At 42.8% G+C, this 16662-nt stretch overlaps 1 protein-coding gene across 1 annotated transcript in view; it reads left to right on the top strand.

Annotated features, from left to right (window-relative positions):
• The first annotated feature begins 6176 nt into the window (after nt 1-6176).
• RAB3B (RAB3B, member RAS oncogene family) overlaps nt 6177-16662 on the top strand; it is a 51598-nt gene continuing 41112 nt past the window's right edge. Inside the window, exons 1-2 of the mRNA XM_086462046.1 lie at nt 6177-6197; nt 11923-12150. Of these exons, the coding sequence (XP_086318172.1) occupies nt 6177-6197; nt 11923-12150 (249 nt within the window). The remainder of the gene's footprint in view (nt 6198-11922; nt 12151-16662) is intronic.

Below are 16662 nucleotides of genomic sequence, written 5' to 3'. Positions count from 1 at the left end.
GCCACAGCCATCATCACTAGGCTTCAGAGTTAACAGTTCTGCTGAAGTGAATTCCAGACCGTGTAGAGAGTGCGACAATGGCAAGTTAGGGTGGTGATATGGGAAAGTAGAAAATATCTGAAAATATTCTTTTTGAAATATGTGATATGCTTTAGTCTCTGCAATATTAGCTAGCTAGCCTTGTCTTTGGTAAACAAGAGTGTAACCCCCTGCCGTCGGCAGGGCTTAAGTAGGGTCTTTATCACTTGAAGGTCTGCTTCATTGTTTTACGTAAGATGGTGATGGGGGAGGAATTATATTTGTGCAACAGACCGTGACCACGGAGGGGGATGTTGCCTTGAGCTGTGGTCGCAGGGGAAGACACTGCCCAGCTGTGGCTGAACTGCGCACTCTGGAGGATGGGTTCAAAAGGACAATCATGACGACGACTATCGAGGAACTCTTCCTCCCCAAGACCACCAAAAGACCCCCGAAGGGGAAGGCTGCGCCTGCGCAAGGAGGAGGAGATCTAATTTACATCCGAAGCGGGACAGAATGATAAATATGTAAGTTTTGTTGCTTTAAATAAGACGCAATTACCGCACTCCTTAGGGTACCTGACCCTCGCTGCACCCAGCGCTGCAGAGCTTTAATAAACATACCTGCTTCACAGTCAACTTGGATTGCGGAGTTCTTTCGCAGATCAGTGGCACCTGGGACGCGGTTTCCTGCCACCGGCGCTCTAGGAACGCCTGAGGTAATCCACGCGGGCGAGCACCTGGACGGGGACCCCGGAGGGCGCGGGCTGCCTGCTTTCCTTTCCGCCTTCCTTCCACCGGCGGTTGCCGCCCGCTCCGTGCGGGGAGACCTCCTCAGCCCCCGCGGGGGCTCCCGCGCTCCAGCCCCGCTCTCCTCAACCGGCCACTGCCGCCCCCCCCCCCCGCCCCGCCGCGCCACGGCTCCGCCCCCGGGGCCGCCCCAGGTGCCGGCAGGGGGGCGGCTCCCGCCACGCGAGCAGCGGCCGCGGGACCCGCACGGCTCGGCTCGGCGTTGCCGCTCCTCCGCCTCAGGTAAGAGCCGCGGCCCCGCGGAGGTGAGGGAGGTTCCTCCCGCGGCGGTGCGCGCCGTCGGGGCGCAGCCTTCGCCGTAGAAAGTCGCGATGAGGGGGGACGGGCGGGCAGGCAGGCGGGGCGTCGCCCCCCGCAGGCTCCCTCTGCGGGGCGGGAACCGCGCTTCGCCTCACCGTCCCCGCCGGGGCCCCGAAAACTCTTCCCGCCCTCCTCGGTCCCGAGCGTCGAGGATGTCCCCGGGACGGCGGGCAGCCAGGGCCGATGGCAAGAGGAGCCCCGGCCCCGCGGCGTCGGCGAGTGGTTTTGTGGGTGCCCGGCAGGCGTGATGGGTGCTTTGTGCCCCTGAGGTGTGGTGTGAGAGGCAGACCCTCAGGAGCGGCGGGGGGGGGAGGGCGTAACAGCAGTCACATCGCTAAAATAAATCTTTATCAGCAATGAGAGGTGATATAACACTGCTTTATCTTTAAAATATTCTGAGCTAGGGAGGTGGGGGAGCTGAAGACCGGGGCTCTCCCGGCTGTTCTCCGGGTGGTGTGTAACCTTGGCAGTTGCCGGCACCCAGGGCGGTTGTTTTCTGCTGTAGGAGTTGCAGCAGTTGAAAGCGAAAATTGTGCGGCAGGAAACCGAACTGCCGGGAAACGCGGGATTTCGCTTTTGTGGTCGTTGCTGTTCGAAGGGGACAGGGAGACCCGCTGCGGCCGGGCCGCGCTCGGCGCTGCCTGCGGGCACCCGCCCGCGCCTTCGCGGTTTTGCCGCGCAGGTGGAAGAAGGGGCTGGCGGGCCGCGGGTGCATCCTCTGCAGGCAGCGAGCCCCTTACACAGAGCCGAACAGATCAATCCTTCTGATTTTAAACTATAGACTCTCCGATTTCTCCAGTCTGTGCTGGACACAACACATGTGGTGTTTTTGCCGTGTGTTCTCGGACTGTGTATTGGTTTTAACCCAGTTTTTTTCTCTGTCCTCGCCACCAGCAAGGCAACATTATCCAGTGCGCACGGTTACACCGCGCTGTGGGATCGCAGGCAGTGTCGCTAACACCGGCACGAGCGTTTCCACTTTTTTGCCTCCCGAGGCTTTGTCACCACGCTGTCCTTTCTTTCCTGCGGAACGAGCAGTGGTGTGTTTGTGCAGTGCATCAGGTTGATCTGACCTAAATTAAAACTAACCTGACAAAAAAAAAAAAAAGGTGGATGTTTAATTTTAACCTGGGTTTTCACTTGGCCTGAGACAATATAGGACTGTGACCTCAGAAGTTTAATTCATGTTTCCATGCACTTCCAGGAAAACCTGGTTTCAGCCTCTCCTGCTTTGTTCTGACCCAGTGCTGCACTCTCAGTTGTGCTAATAACAGTATGGGGCTCCACAGTAGCCTGGATTAGCTCTGGGTTCAGATAAACCTCCTCTTTTCAGTGTGGTGTTTTTTTTTCCCCTCCCTCTCCCTCCCAAGGTAAAAATGTCAGTGGAACTATAGTCTTGATGTACATATTTGAGTCTGTACCCACATCATGGTAGCACTGCTATGGGATGATAGTGGGTACAAGATCAAATCCATGTGCTGCCCTGTGTAAGTGTATAACTAAAAAGCTTTTCTTTCCTGTATTTGTGCTTGCTATCCTGGAAGTGGTTGCATATGCATTTACTGAGACCCTAGTGCGATCACTGCCTTCAAGACTTTTATAAGGACAATTTGTAGTATAAGTCAGAAGAGAGGCAAGTGAACCAACCTTTAAATCTGGCTTCCTTTGCACTATTGACAAAACTGTGCTGTCTTCTTTGTAGAGCCGATACATTCTCAGGTAACAAATTGAGAAGACTTACTAGCTTTAGGTTTTAATAGCAGTAGTTCTTGCTACATCTAGGTGTAGCAAAGCAATACATGTAGTATTCATTAGCATGCTAATTGTTGTATTGTCACGTAATAGTCATGTTAGTTGACTGCATGTGTTTCAGATAGTTTTTCCTACTTTAATTTTCACGTGATCTGATGCAGCCCCAGATCAAAACGGGCAGGTCACAGTGTTATGTTTCAGGGTCTTGCAACATGTTGGCTGGTCATAGTGCCAGGGAGGGGCACTCACGTCCACTTAACCCTCCCCAGTAGATCCGTGTCTGCTCTCTGTTACTAGTTCGGCCCGAGGAAATGATCTTTTTCTGGGGCGGTTCTTAATGGCTAACTGAGAAACATCCTGAACTGGTAATTTCAGGTATGCTTCTTGCTGTGAAAATATATCTTGTCCTTAAAGTTCTGCAGCATTTAGTGAGCTCTTGTAAATGTGTGCTTCACTTACTGCAGCCTGGTAGTATTTGATCTTTGACACAAGCAATAAGATTTATGTTTGGAACTATTAGCTAATTAAAACATGGGAATTGTGAGGGCGCTTGTTCTAATCCCAGTTAGCAGGTGGCTTGCTTTGCAGTGTGAAGAGCACCATAGCACAGAGAAATGAAATAACTTGCTCATCATAGATTTTCTGCTTGGAGGAGGAGGACAAAAGGCAGCAAATTAAACTACTCTTGTGCTGCAGAGGCATTCTGAGCTGGTCCCCGCATGGTTCTGGTTTATAGGTGGTTACTGCAAGACAATACCAGTCTCCAGTCACCTGATTTGGTCAGGACAGCAGCTTGCTTTTACCTATAAATGAAAGGGTTTTGACCCAGTGATGCAGAAAAATCTGTAACTGTCTCCTGTGTGCTGGTGGAGGGGTGTGTATCCGAATCTGCGTACAGCCTGCCTCGAGCTCCAGGTAGTATGGGTTCCATCACGTACCTGAACTTGCCTTATCTTCCCCCACCGTGGGAGGACATGGTCACAGCTTTCTCTGTGGAGGGCTGTGTCCCAACACAGAACGTAGCTGTGCCCTGCATTCCGGCTGGGGAAGGATTAGCAGGGAGTTACACATGTCTTGTAGCAGTGTTGGTCCAAATTCATCTTGTGTGTTGCTCTGAGTGCTTTAATGTCACTGCTACTTCAGTGTATTCAGCAGTGAGGTACTCAGAAGTATTTCACTATTGCCAGTTCATTCTTGAAGAAACGAAGAACTGCAAGGCTGGAGAGCCGATGAGAAGGGCACTGCAGTCAGTTAGCTCAGCCATTGCTGCAATGTTTGTAACAGGAAGCAAGAGCTTTAAAGGGAGCGTGTTTTGTAATAGCCATCAACCTCCTCAGCTCACACTGTTCTCTGGAGACAGGATTCAGGGTCAGCCTCAGCTAGCAGTTCTATAGGTCTAGAAACTGGTTGGCTCCTGAGATTCCCAAACTCAATGGATTATTCTGGGAATTGCAGAAGTCTTCTCTGCATCCGCTCTTTAGGGCCTAAGGAGGATGTAAATCTCTTGTTCCATGCATCCTTTGGGAGACAGCCGAGCTGGGCTTGGTTGGTGGCTCCCCTTTAGAAGGGGAGATCTTTGTACTGTTAAATATTTTTCTCTGTAGCTTCTGGAGTAGTGTGTTTGCCAACAGGCATGGAACTATGTGAACATAAAAGAGCCGCAATGAAAACACTCATGGAAGAGATCAAAAGAAGGGGGAACTTTCATTTCTTTACATTTTTTGCCATTGTAAAATTAGGGTGACTAATTCCTTCTTCCTGAGAGTCTTGTTGTGGCTCTAAAACAGAGTTTAAGGATGTGGAATGTTATGCAGGAAATGGGAGAGGCATGGCTCCAGACACATTTAGCTCGAGGAAATCTTTCTAACAACAGTCCCAGCCTGCTGCCTAATGAAATGTGGTTGTAAAATTAGCGAGTTGATGGGGAGAGGGTGATATGTGCAAGTTCTTGACTTTTGTTCCACTCTCAGTAAATTCTTAGAAAACTTTTAAAAGCCTGTGTTCCTAAATGTGAATGGGTAATAATAAATAACCACCTACATTGTTTGGAGGTTTTTATCTGTTGGTTGTCATGTGTATTTGGAACTCATTTGTACCATGTGAATTCTGGACCAAATCCACTGCAAGCATCTTCTTGCAAAGACTTCTGGACTCATTGACAAATCAATTTTAGTTTTTGCTGTCAAGATGAGTGGCTCACATTTTTAAAGTAACAAACATAGACTCAATTTTCTTGCTATTTACACTGTTGAATTATTTTTTGTTCTAGATCTATCAATTAAGTTATTTGGATGACACCTCAAAATCAAGTTCTGGACAGTACCGAAGTGTGAGCGAGAGGCTGTCACAGGGAGCAACTGTTGCAGAGGGCAGGGGTGTGAGAACAGGAGGCAATACTTTGGGCAAGAGCAAGGTTCTGTCTTGTTGCCAAGTAAGGTGGTTGTCAATTGTGTAGATCGTGAGAAAGGGTTTGGCCTTGTTTGATCCAAATTCTGATCTGGAATAGGTGGCTGCAGCTTGTTATTTACATGAGGTCTGAGTTTGTTCGTGTGTTTTGGCAGTCTCCAGAAGGCAAGATAATGTAAGTCAAGATGACAAATGGTGGTTTACCCTTGTTTACCGGAGAGGAAACGCACTAGAGACAAAGTTGGCGTTTACATTATATTAGCCATGAAAAAGAGGACTAAATTCTGTTATGTTTTTCTGCTCTAAATCTGGAATAACTATTACTTTAAGGCAGTTGTTTCTGTATAGATGTGCTGTAAGTTGCAGACATTTCCAACTCCTATTGCAGTTTGCCTTTGCAGCGCAGCAGACTTTGACCCAGGCTTTGTGCAAAGCACCAATGTATACACATGTATTGCAGCTGCTCCTTGGTTCCATTGACGTTGCTGCCTTTCTGCAGGCAAAGTGTAACGATTCCTATCTGAGGTTTTGCACCCACTTGTAAGATTTGTCTGGTACTTTTATTTTAGATTAATCGAGATAATCTCCCTTTAATAAATATTAAACCAATAACTCCAAATATCTGCTGTTATCTTAGTACCTAACTCAAGCATTGTTTCTGTTCTTTTTGTACGCTACAGGGCTTCCCCTTTACCTGCCATGAAGGAAGCTCAGAACTTTACGCAGCAGTGTGCTCACGGTCTAACCTGCCTACCCATTAGTCTCTTACATAATATTCTCATTATCCAACTTTATCGTAAACATTGTAATCCTTTTGCTTCTACATCACAGGTTCAACAGTGTGACCACTCTCTTGATTCATATACTCACAGCAAAGCCTTCATCTGTCTCATGGATTATAGATCTAAATTGGTAACTATCACTTTGCTTGCAATATTTATTAGCAGTTACATTAATTGCTCATACTGTGTTTTCTGCTTCTGATAAATCTCTCTTGTAGGACCAGCATTGGTATAAGACTCCTTAAGGTCAGGGTCTTATTTCCTTTATGGGCTTTATTCTTACAACAGCATACATCGGCTGTAAAAAAAAAAAAAATAATAATAAAAAAAATTAAAAAAAATCCATTACTTGACAGAAACCTGATTCAGGACTTAATTTAATTCCTGAAAAATTAAGTTTTATTTTTTTCAGACGACAGAGCACCTAAAGGAGTGAGTTTTTATAATAGCAAATTGACATAGGAGTGTAATTAGTGAACTAGAATATTTTTAATGTAGATGCACTTTTTAAGACTTTTGGGGGAAAAACCCCACAAAGTACTAACTCTTTTCAAAAGAAGTTACGCTGCATGTCAGTAATGTCTCTCATGGATTACTGCTAAGCTGTAAATGTTAGAGATGAAAAAATCTTTTGATTTCACTACCTTTTTGTTTCTTCCCTACCACATAACTTACAGAGCTGTCTACAATGCTCCTGTCCTACGTTTCTAAAAGAGCCTTGGCAAATGTGTGATCTATTTGACTTTAGCACCATGTATTGACTTTAGCACTATGTACGTGGTTTGTTTTTTAAACTTCTGCCTCATTATTTCTTCTTTTACCAAATGAGTGTATCTAGTAGTCTCTCTTCTTCCTGTCAGGAGAAACAGCAGAGACTCAGTTGCTGAACACACACAAAACAAGGCTGGACCGAGACTGGAGTAGCATGCTGTCATAAGATCTTTGACTCTTAGAAATACAGATGGGCAGTTGCAGCCTCATCTGCTCATCTGCCTAGTAAAAGAAATGTGTGTGCTAGTGGATGATGATGAAACAGTTAACAGTCCCATTTAAATTGCCACTGGTCCTATGTAATACGAAACATATGTAGTAAATTTCAGTTTTGGCTTTAAAAATAAAGCAGTGGCAAATACTAAAAGATGTTTTTACTGTTAGAAATGCACAGAACTTGTAATATACAGAATACATGTTTTCATAACAAGTTGAAATTGCAGATATATCTTAGTGTGTACTTTGAACTACTAGTTCCATCGATGTGACCATGTTTCATGGTTCACTGAGGTGATTTACAGCATACAAGGAGACTCTTTTCCCAATTCAGACTTCTTCCTCATGGTGTTGTAAGAGAGAATGGGACGTGGAAATGGCCATGTCTGTGAACAGACTCGTGTGGTTCCTAATACAGAGACGCCTAAACTTCCGAGGTAATTATCAGGTTTCTTTTTTTCTTGTCTGTGAGAGGATAGAGAAGAACAGCTCTCTATTAGTTTGTAGCCAAAACCATAAAGGGTGGCAACACTTGAAGTCAGCCTTAGTTTTTTTCTGGAAATTGGTGGATGGTGGGGATATACCAGTTGATTTCTAGCTAACATCATCAGCTTTAGACAGTTCATGTACCACTTTTTGCTGAATTTCGCTGTGGGCAGTAAATACTGCAGAACAGGGGCAGCAGTGACCGCTTCCAGTGATTTGTAAGAGCAGTAGCACTGTGATGGTTTGTGTTGCACTGCAAAACAGTTTGATTCTACACCGTGATGTTGGTCACAAATTAAAGAGCACAGATGTGTGGAGCCATCTATATGACACGTTTCAGTGAGTACTGAAAGCAGCGAAGGCTGGTTTCCTGTGGAGGTGTCTTAGGGTGATAGGCTTCTTTTTTTTTTTTTTTGTTTAAACTTCATTAGCCCAAAATAGAAAATAAAGGCAGGAGAGCCACCTTGACTGAGGAATATATTCTTTGGCAGCTAATAAGCTCTGATTAAGATTTTATTGCTTTAGAGCATTTGTAGCATCTTCCTCCTGTGTGGTTTCTTTGTCTAATAGAAGGCGAGCTCACACTGCAGGCTTTTTCCTCAATAGGGAAATAATAAGGTATCTCATAGCTACATAACTGCCTATTCTCATAAAACTAGTTGGAAGTGGATGTGTTTGAGACCTTGTTCCCATTGCTAAAGCATATGGGGAAAACAAGTTGTCAATATTAGAATGCTCTTAGCTACAAACAAGTGGGCTACCCAGGCAAAGAACTAAAAGATGCAAGGTCTCATACTGAAGTGTTCTCAAGGACAATCTGATTGGCAGCTTTTCTTCTGTGTAATGGTTTTTCTGTAATGTAGCTAAATTTTTCCTATATAGATATTTTCTTGAGGATTGTTCCAAGGCAATCAAAATGGAAATGGTCACAAGCCTCTCTTTTGCACTCTGCTTGCAATCATTTTTGACTTGGTCTTCTGTAACAAAACCCTAATTAGTCTGGTTGTCCTTGTAAAACAGCAGAGATGCTGCTGTATTTGGAGTCATCTAAGCAAAGAGCGTATGTAGCTGTGTACCTAGAGAGCAGGGAGTTGCACTGACAGCTAAACGTCCTTTCACCGAGGAGGGAGTAAAATCCTCTGGGAGCGATGGCTGTGTGAGCTGTTCTGATGAGTTGGACGGATGCTGTGTGACATCGGCATGTCACCCCCTTTTCCTTCCACTGCTGATGCCGAATCTCCTCCAGGTGAGGAGGGCCTGAGATGTGATTTTGTGTTCCTTTCAGTAGCATAGCAACTGCCATCGCTTCCCACCGCTCTGTCCCCTCCGCTTGGCTCCCTCAGCTGTGCCAGATCAGGAACTGAACCAACTTTAAAAAACATCCCTGAAAAACAGCAGAAGTTGTAGGAGGATTTATTTTTAACTGGGATCTCTCTGTTCTCTGAACCAGCTCTCTGCATGGTCCTCAGGACTGACATAACTAGGGAGCACTTGGAGCAGGAGTGGGACAACAAGTGGGGAAGAGGAAGGCAGGGGAGGAGAATTGGGAGAAAGGTCTGCTGGTTCCTGGCTTCAGGATTCAAACACAAATTCAGGGGCAGCCCTGTGAATGCATTCAGGCCAAGTGCTGGTGGAGTACAGCTTCAGTAATGATCTGCAATCAGAGTAATTAGTACTAAAGTCCTTTTGGTTTTGCTCTATTGACTGGAGGAGGGGAAAGGGAAAAGTCAAATTTAAGCAATGGGATGGGATTTTCTTTGAAATTTTTGTGCTCCGACGCTACCTCTAATGATTCAAGGAGCTGGCCTGCAGCATCTTCAGTGTAGCACAGTGTCACGCACAGGCCAGCCGAATGTTGTGCTTCTATGACAACAGCCCCGCGTTCTGTGCAAGTATCATTTGATCTTGTTTTCTGCATTGTGCTTTTAACAAAGCTGCTCTAGCTGGCCGCATTCTGTAATTGCCTTTTTAACTGAGATCTGAAAGTCGCATATGTAGCCAGGTACACTTTTGATTATAACAATCTAGGGGGGCTAATGGAAGCAGCAGTGTTTCATTTAAAAGATCAGCTTGGAGTGTGCAGGTGGATTCTGCAAAGGCAGGGGTAGAAAGAAGATATTGATTCCTATACGATTAGTGGAATATTTCTTTGTTAAAGGTCTGCCTCTGAATCTTTAAATGACTAGGCTTCAAGTGATGAGGACGTCTCACTTTTTCAAGCCTCTGTGAGTGGAACGGAGAAGTAGAGATTTTTGATTTTTTTTTTTTTTTTTTTTCCTCCTCTTTAGCAAGTGCACATGTGTTCTCAATGGCATTTGTGGAAATTATGTATGTGTATGAGGAAGATAAATTACTCATAGGTAACTTTTTACTGTCTTCCAGCTTGGTGAAGGTACAAATAAATAAATCACCTGGATTCATAATTTTTGCAGCTGAGATTTCAACATTTGAACTGAGGCAGTGAGTGCGTTGGCCTGAGTGTGTGTGTGGAAGTCGGTTTGATGTTATAAGTCTTTTAGAAATTCCTGTTATGAATCACAAGACATGGGTAGAAGATCCCTTTTCTGATATGCTGGTGAGAAGAAAATTTGTACTTGTGTTTTCTGGAGTGCTTGCAAAGGGCTGTAGTCTTACTGAATAGCAGCTGAAGTTCAGGAGAGTGTGTATCAGAATTGTGTTGTAACCCACAGAGAATCACTTGTGGGAAGATTTTACTGCATTCAGTGCAGCTGTTGACTATTGAGCTACTGAAAGTTCTTCAGAAACTGTCTTTGTTAATGCAGTCTGTGAACAAAATGTCTGCTGTACCAGTCCTTTTCTGTGTGAGCAAGTTGCATGTGTTTAATCAGACATAAACCATCATGCATATTTTACTGAAGTTTAAACTAGGCTGGCTTTGGTTTGTTTCACCTCTGTTGGGAATTTAAGTTAAATTGTCATCTCAGTTTAAATTGCCTTTGGACAGCATTTTGGTTTATAGCTGTTTAACTATAGTGAGTTTTGAACTGTTTGTTTTGTTTTGTTTTCGGTGAGTGAGTGAAGTCCTGTGTGCAGGTGAGAGTTGCTAAGAAGAAAAGTATTTGGGCACATGGTGAGAGTAGACATTGGTGGGAGTTTTTTTTTCAAAGATGTCCATGGATCTGAATTGAGGGGAAAACTAACTTCTTTGGATGCTGGGGGAAGAAGAGACTTTGGTCTCCACTCCATGCTTTCTGACACTGCACACAAGTAGCGCGTGTCCTAGTTTGGTGGATGAGTAGCTGCTAATCAGACCTGTGCTGTCATTGCCCCAGTTTGCACAACCTCCTGACTGGTTATAATGAGCAGAGACCTTTGCTTGTTTGATATGGAGTAGAAACAGCATTAGAGATTAAGAGTGTGGTACATCTGTTAAAAGGTAAAGTTTCCTTTTTCTCCTCTCTGTAGTAGTTTGGTCTGTGTAGTTGTCTTCTGCTCTGTACAAACAGAGATGAAAAGTTGGGGCCTTGCCTTCTCCCATGGAACATCTGAGCTGCATATGTTAAAGCAGCCAGGGCTGCTCAGGGAGTTCTACCCATCTTGACATTTCAGACTCTGTTATTTTTTAGTTTTTTTGAATCCAGTTCAGGGTCACAAGACAAGGAGGCTGCATCTTCCATGCTCCCCACCCCACTAACATCCCCAACTCTCACCTCCCCATAATCAAAAGGGATAATTTATCCATTCCAAGTGCTGCCTGAAGCCCCAGCTGAGCCTTCATGTTTTATGCAGGTGTTGCTTATTTTAATTGCAGTCTTGAGAGTAGATGGGTGTTGGACGGATTCAAAGTTGTCAGTTGAAATTCCTGATGTTTCATCTTCTTCCATTGCTTCCCCCATCTGTAAATGTTGAGGACAGAACTTTTCAAAGGATAAAATGGTGGTGGTGCATGTGCTAGACATGCAGATTTTCTCTAGTAGTCATAAAAGGAATTAGGTTTACCTGCCTTGGAGGCTGTTTAATGAATTGCATAGTTGGATGCACTGTCAGAGATTTTAGTTCTTGGTTGCAGCACTCCAGTTTATTGGAGCAACAGAAGTGGCACCCTGCCACAGGAGTAAAGAATGCTGTTTCCCCACTAGTAGTTGAACAGTCTGCAATAGCCGTCTGTTATTCTTTTAAACACAAAGTGGTGCAACAGGTGTATTTCTTGGGTTTGGAATTCTTACCAGTACAAGTGGATAATAGAAATTTAAAGCCAGGATTTAAAAGAAGATTTCGAAGTGTGTTGCTCTTTATTCAGCAGATAGAGTGGTTATGATATTAGAAAGAGAGATAAGCTAAACATATGGTACACAGTTAAGGAAAACAAATGCTGAACTGCTCTTAAATCTGTTCTTTTTCAATGTTTGTCATTTTCTTAGATGGCTTCAGTAACAGATGCCAGGTACAGGCAGAAAGATACTTCAGATCAAAATTTTGATTACATGTTCAAACTCCTGATCATTGGCAACAGCAGCGTGGGCAAAACTTCCTTCCTCTTCAGATACGCCGATGACACTTTCACACCAGCCTTCGTTAGCACAGTAGGAATTGACTTCAAAGTGAAAACAGTGTATAGAAATGACAAGCGGGTGAAACTGCAGATTTGGGTAAGTGCCAGCATTTTCAAAAGTGCTTTATATTAATCCTAGCAAAGATACAATGGTAAAAAATAGCTTGTTTGGAAGTAATTTTTGGATTAATATGGATTTTGTTTGGTCCTAAGTTTTGTGTGGCTGTATCATTATCATTTGTATCTCTGCAGTATAGCAGAGTAAGTTCTCTTTAAGCTGTTTTACTCAACTGGTGGGACTCTGATATGGTCTCAAGCAGCTGCTCTGCGTTGCCAGGAGTCAGCGTACTATTAAGCTGCAACAAACCCAAAGCAGGTCTGGAGCCCTTTAGTAGCCCTTTTTGAGTGAGCGCTAGTAGGTGAAGAAATGAGCACTTAATGAATGAACTCTAGGCATAGTTTCTCCTATCAGCTTACGTCCCAAGTAAGATACTTGTATCTTCTTGCAACTCATGGGCCCACTCAGCAGTGCCAAGCCAGCTCACTTCATCCATCCAAGATTCATCAGGGGGATAGGCAGGTATGCTTCAAACCATCTTGACACGACTTCTTGGTAACTCAAATGGGAAGAGAAGTTGTGCAGGTAAGCTGAAGGCTCCCTCTGCTCAAACAACCAGTCTTGGGACCTTTTCACCCTTTTTGAATTACAGCATACTAGCTCACTTGGGGGGGCAAAGAAGGGTTCCTGAGCTGCAAGCAATTGTGTCAGTAGCTCATGATGTTCCTTTTTATGGAAAACAAGTGTATTCTTTTATTCTACTTGCTGGCAGATGACTTAAATCCTACAGTGTGAATGCAATTTATCCTGATGGTGCTTAAACCCTCTGTCACCCACTGAATTACTTGGTGTGTTTAAAAAAACAAGGCTCAGATTGCTGTGTTTTAAAGTACCGTGGGCTCCAGTTGGGATTCCAGTTTGCAAGATTCTTCTCTTCTGCTTTGCATAGAAGGAAAAGATCTCAAATAGAAGATGAGGCTAATATTCTCTTAAACGATTTCAAAGGCATTAGCTCACTAACTGAAAGTAGCTGTCTACTTAATGGTTTCTCCCGCAAATTGAGCTTAAAGTCTAGGCTTGAAGATGAGTTGAAACTGTATAGCGTTTCTACTTAAACTCTGCCCCAGCTGTAAGCATAATTGATCTATATACACTTGACTTATAATTGATCTTTAATTATTGCATTCTAATGTAATATTATAGTAATCACATTGGGGTTTTTTAATTTATTGTGATGTTCTTGAATAGTTACAATAAAATCTAAAATTAGGAACTTTTTTTTTACTGCAGCAATATGATTCAATTTATTTCTCTGTGGCTGGGTACCAGGTACAACAAATTATTTAATAAATGATCCTTTTTGTGTTGCAAAATTCTGGCATTGAAACTAATGTATATAACCTGGCAAGAAACTGTTAGATTTGATTTAGGGTTTAGGTAATAAGAATGTTTGGACTTCAGGCCCCATAAGCAACTAAAGGTGATTTCCATCCAGTTTGATTTTCTTAATCTCAGAACATGAAATTCACTGAGTTGTGTAAAAGCAAGCACCATGAAATATTCGGGGTTTTTTGCAAAGATGCTGGGATTAAAATGAATTAAGCAATAACTTCAATTAAATCTGTTTGAAGACTTTGGGGAGGAAAAAGGCTTTAATAACCTTAAACCTCTTATGAAAAGAGATGTCAGGTGGATTCCTCAGAGGGTTCTCTCTGTAGGACCTATAATATTGGAGTTAACAACAACACTGTTGATTTAAAATTTATTTTCAATAAAAGGTTCATGTAAGTGTTTGACAGTTTCCAGAGTGACTTGGGCTCTTGTCTTCTCTCTTTCTGTGCTACTTGTGTGGATCCCTGATGTGAGTCAGCACTTAAAGACCTTAACAAAAACATTAAGTGTGTACCTCTATAAAAAACCCACGGTATTTGAACTTGTTTACCTTCTGCCTGTCCTGAGACTAAAGTTGTAGTTTCAATGTATTCTTCAGGGTACATGTAGTAGTGGTGGGGGCTGTTAACATACTAAGACTATGCATTCCTATGTGTAGGAAGGAAGAGTTTTCTTATCGACCTGTCCTCCTGTTATTTTTTTAAATGATTTACAGCTGCTATTGAGTTTCCCTGAGTGTGGAACCCTGTGGCCTCATTGAATGCTTTGCTTTTACTTACAGCTTTCCAGTTATGTTGACATTTTAAAATTATTAATAATTATATATATCGTTAATCTTGATGTTAAGTCTTACCTGATTCAGGTTTAATGTGAAACTAAGTGAAGAAGGAGAAGGTACAAGTGTTTAAATTAACCACTTCAAATGTCTTTATAAAATCCAGAGAGGAGCACTTCTAGGAAACTCTAATGTTCTCTGCTTCACAGAGCAAGGTCTCTTTTCAGCTCATGGGTGCTTGTGGAGCTCTTAAGTGTATGCAGCTGTGGCAGACTGGAGGTGCTCAAGGGCTGTGCACAAACAGCCTTGTTTTGTGTCCTACAAATCCCAAGATGTTGGCAAAGTTACTACTGCTGTGCTGTGATCCAGAGAGATCAATGATCAGTGGGACTTTCTACATTGACTTTTGCCTGTGTTGAACAGAAGAGCAGATTGTTTGGGTGTAGGACCCAAGCTACAAAGAGCTCCTTGGGTTTTCTTAAAGCTGAGAAAAATTCACACTGCTTCAGGTGCCAAGCAGCTGAACGGAAAGTCTAACAGTGTGTCACTGTGTCAGTAAATGTCTTTCTGGCATGTCTTGCAGTTAATATCTCCAGTAGAAACTGATGAGCGTTTTTAAGCTAGAGATCTAGCTTTTGTGTTAGTGCTGAAATTGAGGAAGCTTGTATTTTGTGAATCAGCATTTGACAAGCTGTCAGATGTAACAATCAAAAAAGTGCTTCTCTGTTTAATTTTGATGTCATTAGTGGTCCTCTTGCTTTGTTGATATTAACACCTCAATCACCCAAATTGATATTTTAATAAGAGTCCTGTCAGTTGTGCTAGTGGCCTAGCAGTCTGAGAAATGAGCTGCTTTGAAAAGACTTGAAAGGAGCATCTCTGGAGTTTGAGAGGAATGGGACATTACAAAGATATTAATGGTGTTTTTAAGGTAGAATGATAGCTCTTTTGCTAGAGAACAAAACAATAAAATGGCCTGGAGAGAGGTTACGGGAGATAATGTTTTGTAGGGTTTTTTTCTTTAAAGAACTCAAAGGTCAGTTGACTGTGTTTTCATTTCAAGTCTTTTCTGTCTTGTTTAGGAATGGTGGCATTATGTAAATAGAATAAATTACCTTTACTGAGAAAGTTAATGTTGTAGTTGGAGGAGGTTTGGTAATTGAAATATTTCTAATTTAAAACATTACTTATATAAATATATTCATACATTATGCAGATATTCTAATATCTACTTAAATGTATTCTTGGATTTGAATTTTTTATGGCACTGTCATCTGTATTAATATTACATACAGATTAACTTTCATCTCCCTTATGATACATTTGTAAGGAGCCAGTTTATAATATCTACAGGTTACTGAAGGAAAGCTATTATATTTTCAGCTGGGTGTGTTTTTTATTATAAATAAATCTCAAAGGTTACGTTATTATGTTCTTAGCAAATGCGTACAGTCGATACTCAATGCAGCGTTCAGGTTGCCTAGCAGCTAGAGAAGGCCATTTTGTCCAGATCCGGATGGAAGCAGGGTGAGTGAATAAAAGTGATTAGGGTTTTAGGTGAGAGCAATGGGAGATTTCTTTTTTTTTTTTTTTTTTTCCCCCTCCTTCTGTGCATTTGTGTGTCTATTGGTTGTAAGTAATAATGGTGGTAAGCAATAACAGCAGCAGAACTTTTGAGCCATGTAGTATTGAGGCTAATGCTGAGGGGCAAACTCTAAACTCTGGTCCTTCATCCTGGCCCAGTCTAGGTTAATTCCCTGAGCTCTTTGGATAGTGACACAAATTTACTGGTGGAAAATCATTGGCAGTGTTTAGCCCAAAACACTTGCCCACTATAGGGTACGTGCTTTGTGTGAGGAATTTCTTTACACTTCTGTTATAAGTTTGTACAGCACCCCACACAATGGAGTCTCATTTTTGTTGCACGTACTACCCATAACACGTAAACGTATATGTGATTAATAATAAACATAACTAAATACGGGATTTGGCAGCTGATGTTACAGTAGAAACTACTTTCAACCCCCTTTTTTAAAGGCCAAAATAGGTTAAATTTAACTTCAGGTTAAAAGGCAAAAAGGACGTGATGTTCAGATGGAGACAGCATATTTAGAGTCCAGTGTGATTTTTCTTTTAAGGTGCTGCTTATTAGATTTAAACTGCTAGGATGAGTATAGCTTTTCTTTCCTGTTAACAAAAATGTTTCTGTGGCTTAACTGCTGAAACCTGTAGGGGTCTGAGATTAGCTGTAGTGGATGTCTGAAACACGTGTTACAGCTTTCAGGCACAGCTGGGAAGAGGGTGCAGAGCAAAGTCACTGTTTTTGTGAGACAGATCTCTACAAACAGAAATACGATAAGGACTATGTTGAGTGGCAGTTACCA

The sequence above is a fragment of the Leptosomus discolor genome, chromosome 3 (genome assembly GCF_034619465.1).
Source record: "Leptosomus discolor isolate bLepDis1 chromosome 3, bLepDis1.hap2, whole genome shotgun sequence".
NCBI classification, from domain to species: domain Eukaryota; kingdom Metazoa; phylum Chordata; class Aves; order Leptosomiformes; family Leptosomidae; genus Leptosomus; species Leptosomus discolor.
The sequence above is the reverse complement of the archived record's forward strand: the minus strand, read 5'-3'. Positions and strand labels throughout refer to the sequence as shown.